Source organism: Micropterus salmoides, unplaced genomic scaffold (assembly GCF_014851395.1).
Source record: "Micropterus salmoides isolate LMB-PRFRI ecotype aquatic unplaced genomic scaffold, ASM1485139v1 Ms_hic_scaffold_4153, whole genome shotgun sequence".
Taxonomy (NCBI): domain Eukaryota; kingdom Metazoa; phylum Chordata; class Actinopteri; order Centrarchiformes; family Centrarchidae; genus Micropterus; species Micropterus salmoides.
Window position 1 is genome coordinate 24,294 of NW_024043544.1, and position 11,790 is coordinate 36,083.

The 11,790-nt window shown below is 46.1% G+C and overlaps 1 protein-coding gene and 1 pseudogene across 1 annotated transcript; both read right to left on the bottom strand.

The window, feature by feature from the left end:
• Nucleotides 1-179: 179 nt before the first annotated feature.
• Nucleotides 180-4,073, bottom strand: LOC119887365 (annotated as a pseudogene).
• A 54-nt stretch (nucleotides 4,074-4,127) lies between these two features.
• LOC119887366 (deleted in malignant brain tumors 1 protein-like) lies at nucleotides 4,128-10,628 on the bottom strand. Its single transcript, XM_038698182.1, has 11 exons — nucleotides 10,547-10,628; nucleotides 9,726-10,154; nucleotides 9,015-9,449; nucleotides 8,304-8,738; nucleotides 7,593-8,027; nucleotides 6,882-7,316; nucleotides 6,171-6,605; nucleotides 5,460-5,894; nucleotides 4,749-5,183; nucleotides 4,401-4,473; nucleotides 4,128-4,305 (listed from the first exon to the last, which is right to left on the bottom strand). The coding sequence occupies exons 1-11, from the start codon at nucleotides 10,626-10,628 to the stop codon at nucleotides 4,128-4,130; spliced, it is 3,807 nt and encodes a 1,268-aa protein (XP_038554110.1).
• Nucleotides 10,629-11,790: the final 1,162 nt, after the last annotated feature.

Consider the following 11,790-nt stretch of genomic DNA (forward strand, 5'->3'; position numbering starts at 1 on the left):
TTTGTTTTTAAACAAAGTGATTTTATATCACACACACATACATATATATATATATATATATATATATATATATATATATATATATACACACACACTGTCAAATCACACCTGTGCTAGAAATAAACACAGCAGAATGTAGCTTTTGGTATCATTTTTATTTTAAACCCCATGGGTTTTTTTGGTTTTTAGTAACCAAACAAAATCACAATATGCAATGTGTTTGTATTATAACTGTGTGTTACCAGCTCCCGAAGGTGACTTGTCCCCTAAAGATAAATAAAAAAGAGAAAAAACATGGTTATTAATTCCATATAGTTCATTGTTTTGAGACATCGGCCCTGAGACCAAATTATCATTTATACTCACAACTGATTGGTCCAACGGTGAGGGGCATCAAAGGATCAGAGCTGGAAACAGAGCGGTACGTCCTACTTGTGCAATGCTACATGGTGGGAGAGGGTGTAAAAAGAGAGATACCATCAAATCCCAGTGTTTAAGCAGCATTGAACATGGATTGACAATGCTATTGTTGAAGTGACATGTGTGACTTACTGGAACACAGGAGAAGCTCCTTTGGTCACACAGGCTGAGGCTGCAATGAAGGAAAATGTCTCGGTATTCATTCTGGAGCAGGAACGACAGGGCAGAGAAACGAGCTTGCAGGGACGAGCCGCTCTCAGTCACTGACACCTGTTGGCGGTCAGTGGGACACCTGGCAGAGAGGATGGAGAGGGTCATCAGGGCTATTACACATCTCTATACATTTAACTTTTTCCCATTTATATTATCCTCCACAAACCATCTGCTGGTGCTCTAGAGGGACACTTACTTGTTCTGGATGAGATAGTATCTCATGGGGTCGTCAGGGTTTGATGAGTGAGTGGCATGGCAGTCTTCCAGAACGACTGCAAAGCGTGGATCTCTCTCCTCCACAGAAACGCCCACGTACAACGGTGACCCCACTGGCAGGATGACCTGGCCTGCTGGATAAGTCTCAGTGTAGCTGGAGTTGTGGAACAGAGACATGGAGGCTCTAGCTTTGGATCCCGAGCCTGAAAGGCCACTTTCCAGCCTGTCAAGAAAATATGCTTTTTTGTTATGGCTTTTTTTTATTGCTTTATTTTTTTTATCCCAGAAAGGTCTTGACATTTCTCTTTGATTAAAGCTGTTTCTTTCATTCAGATACAAACAAATGGCAACTACTTAAAATGTTCTTTTCATTGTATATCAGCTAGATAGCATAACCATCCCTCTGGTGTCTTCAGGTACATCCTCGCTGTGGTGCCTAAGGTTTCTGTACTGTTGTGGTGCTTCATGCCATCCAACTGTTAACTAGGATGGATACATACCATACACCATATTATTTATACTGAATTATAGAGGGCACGCTTATGCTGTCTCCACTGGCACTAGATTATTGGATTCATCATTAGACTAAAACAGGATTAAAATAGCACACTTATATATCACTTGCCACTGTGAATTATATGAAACAGTTGGATAGTCATCACGGACATCTAGACTAGGATCTATAAGGCCTTGCTTTCTAATTTGCAGATGTATTTATCTGTGTGTTACAACAATGCTGAAGCTTCTGTGTGGAGGATTTGAAAATGACTGACTTTAGTGACTCCTAGTGGTTATATCAAAAAAGACACTGTTAGACAGCAATGTATGCAACAAATATACTAGACCAATTTTCACCAGATTTGCCATAATTTTTGTGATGTGATGTCATCAGGAACTTTATTATCATAAAATTGGTTACATTCAGTAAAAGGCTACTTACGGCAGGAATGGTCTGACAGCCACATTCAGGCTTGCGTTTGTGTCCAGGGGATAAGCACAAGAGAAAGGAAGACTCACAGGAACGACGAAGGACCCATTTCTTATTGGGTAGATAGATAAACTGTTGGAGTAGATGGCATGAGTGCGGTTGGTCTGAAAGACAGAGGATTAAATGATCACTCAGTTGAATGATTATGTCAACTTGAGAGGATTTTCTGTTAGCATCAGCATGAGCAAGTGGTTAGAGAAACTGTAATTGTCACTGTATCCCTCTCCATTCTTGGTGACCTGACCTCCCTGAAGAAGAGATTTACAATTTGGGGAAAGATTCTCCAGTCAAGACTATGTGCTAAATAGTCCAGTTGTGTGACGTCTGCAAAAACCCATGTGGCCTGAAGATCCACCAGACCAGACCAGTTGTTATCTTTATGAGATACAGGAGTTGCCACACAGGAGTCCCCCTACAGTGACCAGAACCTTTGTACTGCAAGCTCCACGCCAGGGCGGTTCTGAACACTGAAAGGGCAAGGGGCCAGCAGCTAACAAATAAGGGATTACAAATGAGGATATGGACGGGATCCTAGAAGCACAGCCAGAAGTGATGCAGATCAGAAGTGCCAGTCAATGTCAACCATCATTGTCAACACTGCTGCTGAGGGGTTTGGCATTCAGAAGCAGTAAATGAGGCTCCCCAGTAGCTCACAAGGTAGAGCCAGTACCACATATCAAGGCTGAGTTACCACAGGAGCCTGGGTTTGAATTCAGTAAAGGGACTGGGCTGGATGCAGAGACCAAGACCTGGGGGACTGAAGGGCTTTCATGCCAGAACAAATGCCACAGTTCAAACCAGGGAGCCTTGAAGTGAAGCTAAAACAAGCTCAGCCCCAGGCCCTCTTAAGGTCTACAAGAGGTGCCCCAGGCTCTTGTTATGCCAAGCAACATAAGCTTGGCACCAGCTGGAGAAGGGGATCATTTCTGAATGCACCATTTCAGTGATCCTGTTTGCCATGAACATGGTTGTCGAATCAGCAAATGTGAAGTATAGAGACTCTGTCACCATGTCTGGTGTTCCACAGCTCCATTGATGGCTTGACAATAACAACATCAGCGTCTAAATGCAGATGGATCCTCAAGGGTCCTGAGAGATTAATCACCTGGGCCCGGTTGAGTTTTAAAACTGGTCAAGGTCCATGGTCTTAAGGAGGGATTAAGTTAATAAGAAATTCTGTGTCTTCCTTGGAGGTATTCAGATTCACTGAGAGGCCAGTTAAGAATTAAGCAGTCCATAGCACGCTCTAGGACACAGCTGTACTCCAGGAGACCAAGGTATTTGATGTATGACAGGCAGAGGAGGATAGCTCTGGGTTGCTGGGAAGTTAAAGGCCTGGCTCAATCAACATGGGATCCAGGTGTTTTGTGACCGTTGCTGTTTAATGAGGAAGATCAGCCACTTCTTGCCATGGTGGCTGTGACTTCCACAAAGTCTGAGCAGCCTTGTCTTATAAGCAGAATAACAAGCTACAGCGACCCTTCAGCTGCCTGACTGAGGAGTTTGCGGTTACTTGGGCAAGGGTGGTGGTTTTTAGGGGTGATTTTTAAAATGTGATATCGACAGCAGTAGCATTATGCTAGATTTATGGGTTTAACCCTGAACAGAAACATACATTACACAGAAGATAGCATAATAATACATCTTAGCTGTAAGTGGCAGTGGCAGTGACAGCAGCTGAAGATTCAAGGTGCCCACAGCTAAAGAAGGGGGCACAAGATACATTATTTAAAGGCCCCCAGAATTTGTAGCACTGCCCATGCTGAGCAGATGCACATTATCTGGTAGTTTAAAAAACAACAGGACAACATAAAAATGTCTCTATAGATTAAATAATCAGGTTCACAGCAGAAAAAAACACAAGTTAAGTCTTTACCCTTAGTGTATTTCCACAGGCACCTTCTGTGGCCTGGACTTCGTACCACACTGCATCATCATGCACTTTGACCCAGGAGCAATTGCGGGATGCTAGGTTGCCCGAGAATGGGTTCAAACCAGAAGATGTCAAGCTTGCCATATCCAGCCCACGTAGAGTTTATCATGGCCACAAATAAGCTCTGCAGACTGGAGTGCAGGATGCTGGACTATAGAGGAAGATATAATGTCAGAGAAGTGTGAGAGAAAGAAGAAAGGAAATTAGATGGTAAATACTTTATACCAATGATGAACTGTATTATGTCAAAACATTTCAAAATATAAAAGGAAACCTACATTCACACACAACGCTGCATCTCATGTGACCGCAGTTGTGGATCCAAATCCTCGATGTCTGCAGTCTGTTATCGATGATTCATTTCCACGTGACATCATCCAGCCAGATGGGCCCTCTGCCCTGTCCAAAACGTGCACCTTGTGGTGCTGACACGGCCCTGCCGCAGCCCAGCTGTCTGCACACCACCTGAGCATCAACCAGGCCCCAGTCATCGTCACACACCGTCCCCCACTGTCCTCGGAGGAAGATCTCCACTCTACCGGAGCAGGAGCTGTTTCCTCCATCGGCCAGGCGGACCTGCCCCTCAACTCCTGTGCTGTTGTCTGCGGGTGTTGTGGTGTTAGCTATCACCTGAGCAGTGGTGGTGTTCTGAGGTTTGGAGTCGGTGTGGTTGGTGAAACTGTGCTGTTGGATCCTGGTTGAACTGAAAGAAAAGTCTCTGTGAAATCACAAGACAACTATAGCCTGCACTGCCAGCTGCAGTCATGAGGAAAAGCCCCCTTTCTTTATTATTGATGGAACTGATTATGTTATTGTTGGGTACAAAATCCATTTATGGATCAACGTATCTTTTCTTTTAAGAAGAAAGGAAAATAGATGGTAAATACTAAATACCAATGATGAGAACCTCCGTAAACCTCAGTTTGTAATTTGAACTGTATTATGTCAAAACATTTCAAAATATAAAAGGAAACCTACCTTCACACACGACACCAGCATCCTCATGGTGACCGCAATTGTGAGATCCAAACCCACGGTGCCTGCACTGGGTGAGCTTTGATTCGCTGCCTGTGCACGTGACATCATCCAGCCAGATGGGCCCTCTGCCCTGTCCAAAACGTGCACCTTGTGGTGCTGACACGGCCCTGCCGCAGCCCAGCTGTCTGCACACCACCTGAGCATCAACCAGGCCCCAGTCATCGTCACACACCGTCCCCCACTGTCCTCGGAGGAAGATCTCCACTCTACCGGAGCAGGAGCTGTTTCCTCCATCGGCCAGGCGGACCTGCCCCTCAACTCCTGTGCTGTTGTCTGCGGGTGTTGTGGTGTTAGCTATCACCTGAGCAGTGGTGGTGTTCTGAGGTCTTGGAGTCGGTGTGGTTGGTGAAACTGTGCTGTTGGATCCTGGTTGAACTGAAAGAAAAGTCTCTGTGAAATCACAAGACAACTATAGCCTGCACTGCCAGCTGCAGTCATGAGGAAAAGCCCCCTTTCTTTATTATTGATGGAACTGATTATGTTATTGTTGGGTACAAAATCCATTTATGGATCAACGTATCTTTTTCTTTTAAGAAGAAAGGAAAATAGATGGTAAATACTAAATACCAATGATGAGAACCTCCGTAAACCTCAGTTTGTAATTTGAACTGTATTATGTCAAAACATTTCAAAATATAAAAGGAAACCTACCTTCACACACGACACCAGCATCCTCATGGTGACCGCAATTGTGAGATCCAAACCCACGGTGCCTGCACTGGGTGAGCTTTGATTCGCTGCCTGTGCACGTGACATCATCCAGCCAGATGGGCCCTCTGCCCTGTCCAAAACGTGCACCTTGTGGTGCTGACACGGCCCTGCCGCAGCCCAGCTGTCTGCACACCACCTGAGCATCAACCAGGCCCCAGTCATCGTCACACACCGTCCCCCACTGTCCTCGGAGGAAGATCTCCACTCTACCGGAGCAGGAGCTGTTTCCTCCATCGGCCAGGCGGACCTGCCCCTCAACTCCTGTGCTGTTGTCTGCGGGTGTTGTGGTGTTAGCTATCACCTGAGCAGTGGTGGTGTTCTGAGGTCTTGGAGTCGGTGTGGTTGGTGAAACTGTGCTGTTGGATCCTGGTTGAACTGAAAGAAAAGTCTCTGTGAAATCACAAGACAACTATAGCCTGCACTGCCAGCTGCAGTCATGAGGAAAAGCCCCCTTTCTTTATTATTGATGGAACTGATTATGTTATTGTTGGGTACAAAATCCATTTATGGATCAACGTATCTTTTTCTTTTAAGAAGAAAGGAAAATAGATGGTAAATACTAAATACCAATGATGAGAACCTCCGTAAACCTCAGTTTGTAATTTGAACTGTATTATGTCAAAACATTTCAAAATATAAAAGGAAACCTACCTTCACACACGACACCAGCATCCTCATGGTGACCGCAATTGTGAGATCCAAACCCACGGTGCCTGCACTGGGTGAGCTTTGATTCGCTGCCTGTGCACGTGACATCATCCAGCCAGATGGGCCCTCTGCCCTGTCCAAAACGTGCACCTTGTGGTGCTGACACGGCCCTGCCGCAGCCCAGCTGTCTGCACACCACCTGAGCATCAACCAGGCCCCAGTCATCGTCACACACCGTCCCCCACTGTCCTCGGAGGAAGATCTCCACTCTACCGGAGCAGGAGCTGTTTCCTCCATCGGCCAGGCGGACCTGCCCCTCAACTCCTGTGCTGTTGTCTGCGGGTGTTGTGGTGTTAGCTATCACCTGAGCAGTGGTGGTGTTCTGAGGTCTTGGAGTCGGTGTGGTTGGTGAAACTGTGCTGTTGGATCCTGGTTGAACTGAAAGAAAAGTCTCTGTGAAATCACAAGACAACTATAGCCTGCACTGCCAGCTGCAGTCATGAGGAAAAGCCCCCTTTCTTTATTATTGATGGAACTGATTATGTTATTGTTGGGTACAAAATCCATTTATGGATCAACGTATCTTTTTCTTTTAAGAAGAAAGGAAAATAGATGGTAAATACTAAATACCAATGATGAGAACCTCCGTAAACCTCAGTTTGTAATTTGAACTGTATTATGTCAAAACATTTCAAAATATAAAAGGAAACCTACCTTCACACACGACACCAGCATCCTCATGGTGACCGCAATTGTGAGATCCAAACCCACGGTGCCTGCACTGGGTGAGCTTTGATTCGCTGCCTGTGCACGTGACATCATCCAGCCAGATGGGCCCTCTGCCCTGTCCAAAACGTGCACCTTGTGGTGCTGACACGGCCCTGCCGCAGCCCAGCTGTCTGCACACCACCTGAGCATCAACCAGGCCCCAGTCATCGTCACACACCGTCCCCCACTGTCCTCGGAGGAAGATCTCCACTCTACCGGAGCAGGAGCTGTTTCCTCCATCGGCCAGGCGGACCTGCCCCTCAACTCCTGTGCTGTTGTCTGCGGGTGTTGTGGTGTTAGCTATCACCTGAGCAGTGGTGGTGTTCTGAGGTCTTGGAGTCGGTGTGGTTGGTGAAACTGTGCTGTTGGATCCTGGTTGAACTGAAAGAAAAGTCTCTGTGAAATCACAAGACAACTATAGCCTGCACTGCCAGCTGCAGTCATGAGGAAAAGCCCCCTTTCTTTATTATTGATGGAACTGATTATGTTATTGTTGGGTACAAAATCCATTTATGGATCAACGTATCTTTTTCTTTTAAGAAGAAAGGAAAATAGATGGTAAATACTAAATACCAATGATGAGAACCTCCGTAAACCTCAGTTTGTAATTTGAACTGTATTATGTCAAAACATTTCAAAATATAAAAGGAAACCTACCTTCACACACGACACCAGCATCCTCATGGTGACCGCAATTGTGAGATCCAAACCCACGGTGCCTGCACTGGGTGAGCTTTGATTCGCTGCCTGTGCACGTGACATCATCCAGCCAGATGGGCCCTCTGCCCTGTCCAAAACGTGCACCTTGTGGTGCTGACACGGCCCTGCCGCAGCCCAGCTGTCTGCACACCACCTGAGCATCAACCAGGCCCCAGTCATCGTCACACACCGTCCCCCACTGTCCTCGGAGGAAGATCTCCACTCTACCGGAGCAGGAGCTGTTTCCTCCATCGGCCAGGCGGACCTGCCCCTCAACTCCTGTGCTGTTGTCTGCGGGTGTTGTGGTGTTAGCTATCACCTGAGCAGTGGTGGTGTTCTGAGGTCTTGGAGTCGGTGTGGTTGGTGAAACTGTGCTGTTGGATCCTGGTTGAACTGAAAGAAAAGTCTCTGTGAAATCACAAGACAACTATAGCCTGCACTGCCAGCTGCAGTCATGAGGAAAAGCCCCCTTTCTTTATTATTGATGGAACTGATTATGTTATTGTTGGGTACAAAATCCATTTATGGATCAACGTATCTTTTTCTTTTAAGAAGAAAGGAAAATAGATGGTAAATACTAAATACCAATGATGAGAACCTCCGTAAACCTCAGTTTGTAATTTGAACTGTATTATGTCAAAACATTTCAAAATATAAAAGGAAACCTACCTTCACACACGACACCAGCATCCTCATGGTGACCGCAATTGTGAGATCCAAACCCACGGTGCCTGCACTGGGTGAGCTTTGATTCGCTGCCTGTGCACGTGACATCATCCAGCCAGATGGGCCCTCTGCCCTGTCCAAAACGTGCACCTTGTGGTGCTGACACGGCCCTGCCGCAGCCCAGCTGTCTGCACACCACCTGAGCATCAACCAGGCCCCAGTCATCGTCACACACCGTCCCCCACTGTCCTCGGAGGAAGATCTCCACTCTACCGGAGCAGGAGCTGTTTCCTCCATCGGCCAGGCGGACCTGCCCCTCAACTCCTGTGCTGTTGTCTGCGGGTGTTGTGGTGTTAGCTATCACCTGAGCAGTGGTGGTGTTCTGAGGTCTTGGAGTCGGTGTGGTTGGTGAAACTGTGCTGTTGGATCCTGGTTGAACTGAAAGAAAAGTCTCTGTGAAATCACAAGACAACTATAGCCTGCACTGCCAGCTGCAGTCATGAGGAAAAGCCCCCTTTCTTTATTATTGATGGAACTGATTATGTTATTGTTGGGTACAAAATCCATTTATGGATCAACGTATCTTTTTCTTTTAAGAAGAAAGGAAAATAGATGGTAAATACTAAATACCAATGATGAGAACCTCCGTAAACCTCAGTTTGTAATTTGAACTGTATTATGTCAAAACATTTCAAAATATAAAAGGAAACCTACCTTCACACACGACACCAGCATCCTCATGGTGACCGCAATTGTGAGATCCAAACCCACGGTGCCTGCACTGGGTGAGCTTTGATTCGCTGCCTGTGCACGTGACATCATCCAGCCAGATGGGCCCTCTGCCCTGTCCAAAACGTGCACCTTGTGGTGCTGACACGGCCCTGCCGCAGCCCAGCTGTCTGCACACCACCTGAGCATCAACCAGGCCCCAGTCATCGTCACACACCGTCCCCCACTGTCCTCGGAGGAAGATCTCCACTCTACCGGAGCAGGAGCTGTTTCCTCCATCGGCCAGGCGGACCTGCCCCTCAACTCCTGTGCTGTTGTCTGCGGGTGTTGTGGTGTTAGCTATCACCTGAGCAGTGGTGGTGTTCTGAGGTCTTGGAGTCGGTGTGGTTGGAGAAACTGTGCTGTTGGATCCTGGTTGAACTGAAAGAAAAGTCTCTGTGAAATCACAAGACAACTATAGCCTGCACTGCCAGCTGCAGTCATGAGGAAAAGCCCCCTTTCTTTATTATTGATGGAACTGATTATGTTATTGTTGGGTACAAAATCCATTTATGGATCAACGTATCTTTTTCTTTTAAGAAGAAAGGAAAATAGATGGTAAATACTAAATACCAATGATGAGAACCTCCGTAAACCTCAGTTTGTAATTTGAACTGTATTATGTCAAAACATTTCAAAATATAAAAGGAAACCTACCTTCACACACGACACCAGCATCCTCATGGTGACCGCAATTGTGAGATCCAAACCCACGGTGCCTGCACTGGGTGAGCTTTGATTCGCTGCCTGTGCACGTGACATCATCCAGCCAGATGGGCCCTCTGCCCTGTCCAAAACGTGCACCTTGTGGTGCTGACACGGCCCTGCCGCAGCCCAGCTGTCTGCACACCACCTGAGCATCAACCAGGCCCCAGTCATCGTCACACACCGTCCCCCACTGTCCTCGGAGGAAGATCTCCACTCTACCGGAACAGGAGCTGTTTCCTCCATCGGCCAGGCGGACCTGCCCCTCAACTCCTGTGCTGTTGTCTGCGGGTGTTGTGGTGTTAGCTATCACCTGAGCAGTGGTGGTGTTCTGAGGTCTTGGAGTCGGTGTGGTTGGTGAAACTGCTGATGTGTTCACCTCTGTTAACAATAGACAACAGTGAGACACTCGTGCTAAGCCAGTGAGATTTTTTTGGTCCGTAAATTATTCATTCACTTTAAGAACAAGAAGACATTAGTTTCTTCACTACTTTCTTAAAATATAAATGAATGCTTTAGATGAGAACATTGCATTTGTTGTTACAGTGTAAAGATTTTAAAATGGAATAATACCTGCACAGTATGCAAGTGAGCAAGTGGAAGGCTTTACAAGTTTATAGACGTAGTAGTTTCCATATCAGAGCTTGACATGGATGGTGTGTGTCGCAAAAGTGCAGCAGTTGTGCCAGGAATTACACACAGTACGATTTACTATTTCATCAGACTGTGTGGGATGAGGCTCTGTTATCCACATAGTAGCATGGGTTCCACACCTGTTTTCAGGTATACACCTCTCTGGAATATGAGCACTGGTTTGCCACAGTAACAGGCGATACCAGCCTTGCCAGTTAACATTTCGGTCACAGTGAATGACTGTATTTGATGTGTTATTCGTTGAACGCCAGTCGTCATTCAGTACAGTGTAGTGCTCACAGGGGTCAGCACAACGGAGAACCCCATTTTAACTGATGCAGTCCATGCCTGAAGGACAAACTGTGTTTCCACAGTTGAACTGGACATATTGAGAGGAGGGGCTCGATCTTGAGCTGGAGGAAGACTCCAAACATTGGAAAGAGCCTGGGGTGTTTTGGCAAACCTGGGGTGGCATGCATGGTGAGTCTGGAAGGGAACACTCGTCAGTGTCCACACAGCCACTGTCTGGTGACCAGTGATAACCTTGGCTACAGCAAGAAGAGTCACTGCACTGCATTTTGCATTGTAACAGGAGAGACCATCGCCTACAAAGCCATCTTTACAGACACAAGAGAGCGCCGGGCTGGTGAGAGAGTCTCCTCTTTCTCGTGACTCCAGGCAGGTGGCTTCATCATGACATGAATCACAGCTGAAGACAAGCGTCCCTGTCATAACTTGTGCATGATGTAAGTAATTTGAAGTAGCTTTTCCAGGTAAAACGGTGAAACTACAGTGAAATTACATGCAATTGGCGTAAATGAACAAAACTAATTCAGGATCATTTATGTTTAGTTATCCTGTGAGTACAATTACACAGAAAACATCTGTTCAAATCTCACTGTAGAGTTATACCAGAGGTGCAATCACCATCAAAGTTTACCACTGATTATTTTATTTTCAAGGACGTCACCACTGAATGCAAGATTTTACGTGGTCTCTTAATACTGTGTCATGGTTGATTATTATTACAAAGGCAGTTCAGGTAGAAAGGACTTTGTGTTATGGTTTTGGGTTTGACTTTAGCTATGTCCTGGTTTATTTTATGAGAGTCCTCCTTCATGTGTCTTGGATTACTTTACTTTACCTCCTGTGATTGTGTGTTTTTCAGGACAGTTTTGATTGTCTGCCCACCCTGATCCTAATCTGGAGCAGTGTTGGGAAGGTTACATTAATTTATCATAGTAATGTAAGGACTATGGCAGGAAATTGCAAAGGAATACATTGTGCACATGAAAAACATGCAGAGCAACAAAATGAATATTATTCAACATATAGCCGAGCTTTTTACAGATAATGTTCAGATGTAACCCCCAATGTAATCATG

Coding starts and splice junctions, on each gene's coding strand:
- LOC119887366 (XM_038698182.1), bottom strand. CDS start 10,628: ATGTTAACTGGCAAGGCTGGTATCGCCTGTTACTGTGGCAAACCAGTG. Junction 8,028..8,303: donor TGCTGGTGTCGTGTGTGAAG/GTAGGTTTCCTT, acceptor CTTTTCTTTCAG/TTCAACCAGGATCCAACAGC. Junction 5,184..5,459: donor TGCTGGTGTCGTGTGTGAAG/GTAGGTTTCCTT, acceptor CTTTTCTTTCAG/TTCAACCAGGATCCAACAGC.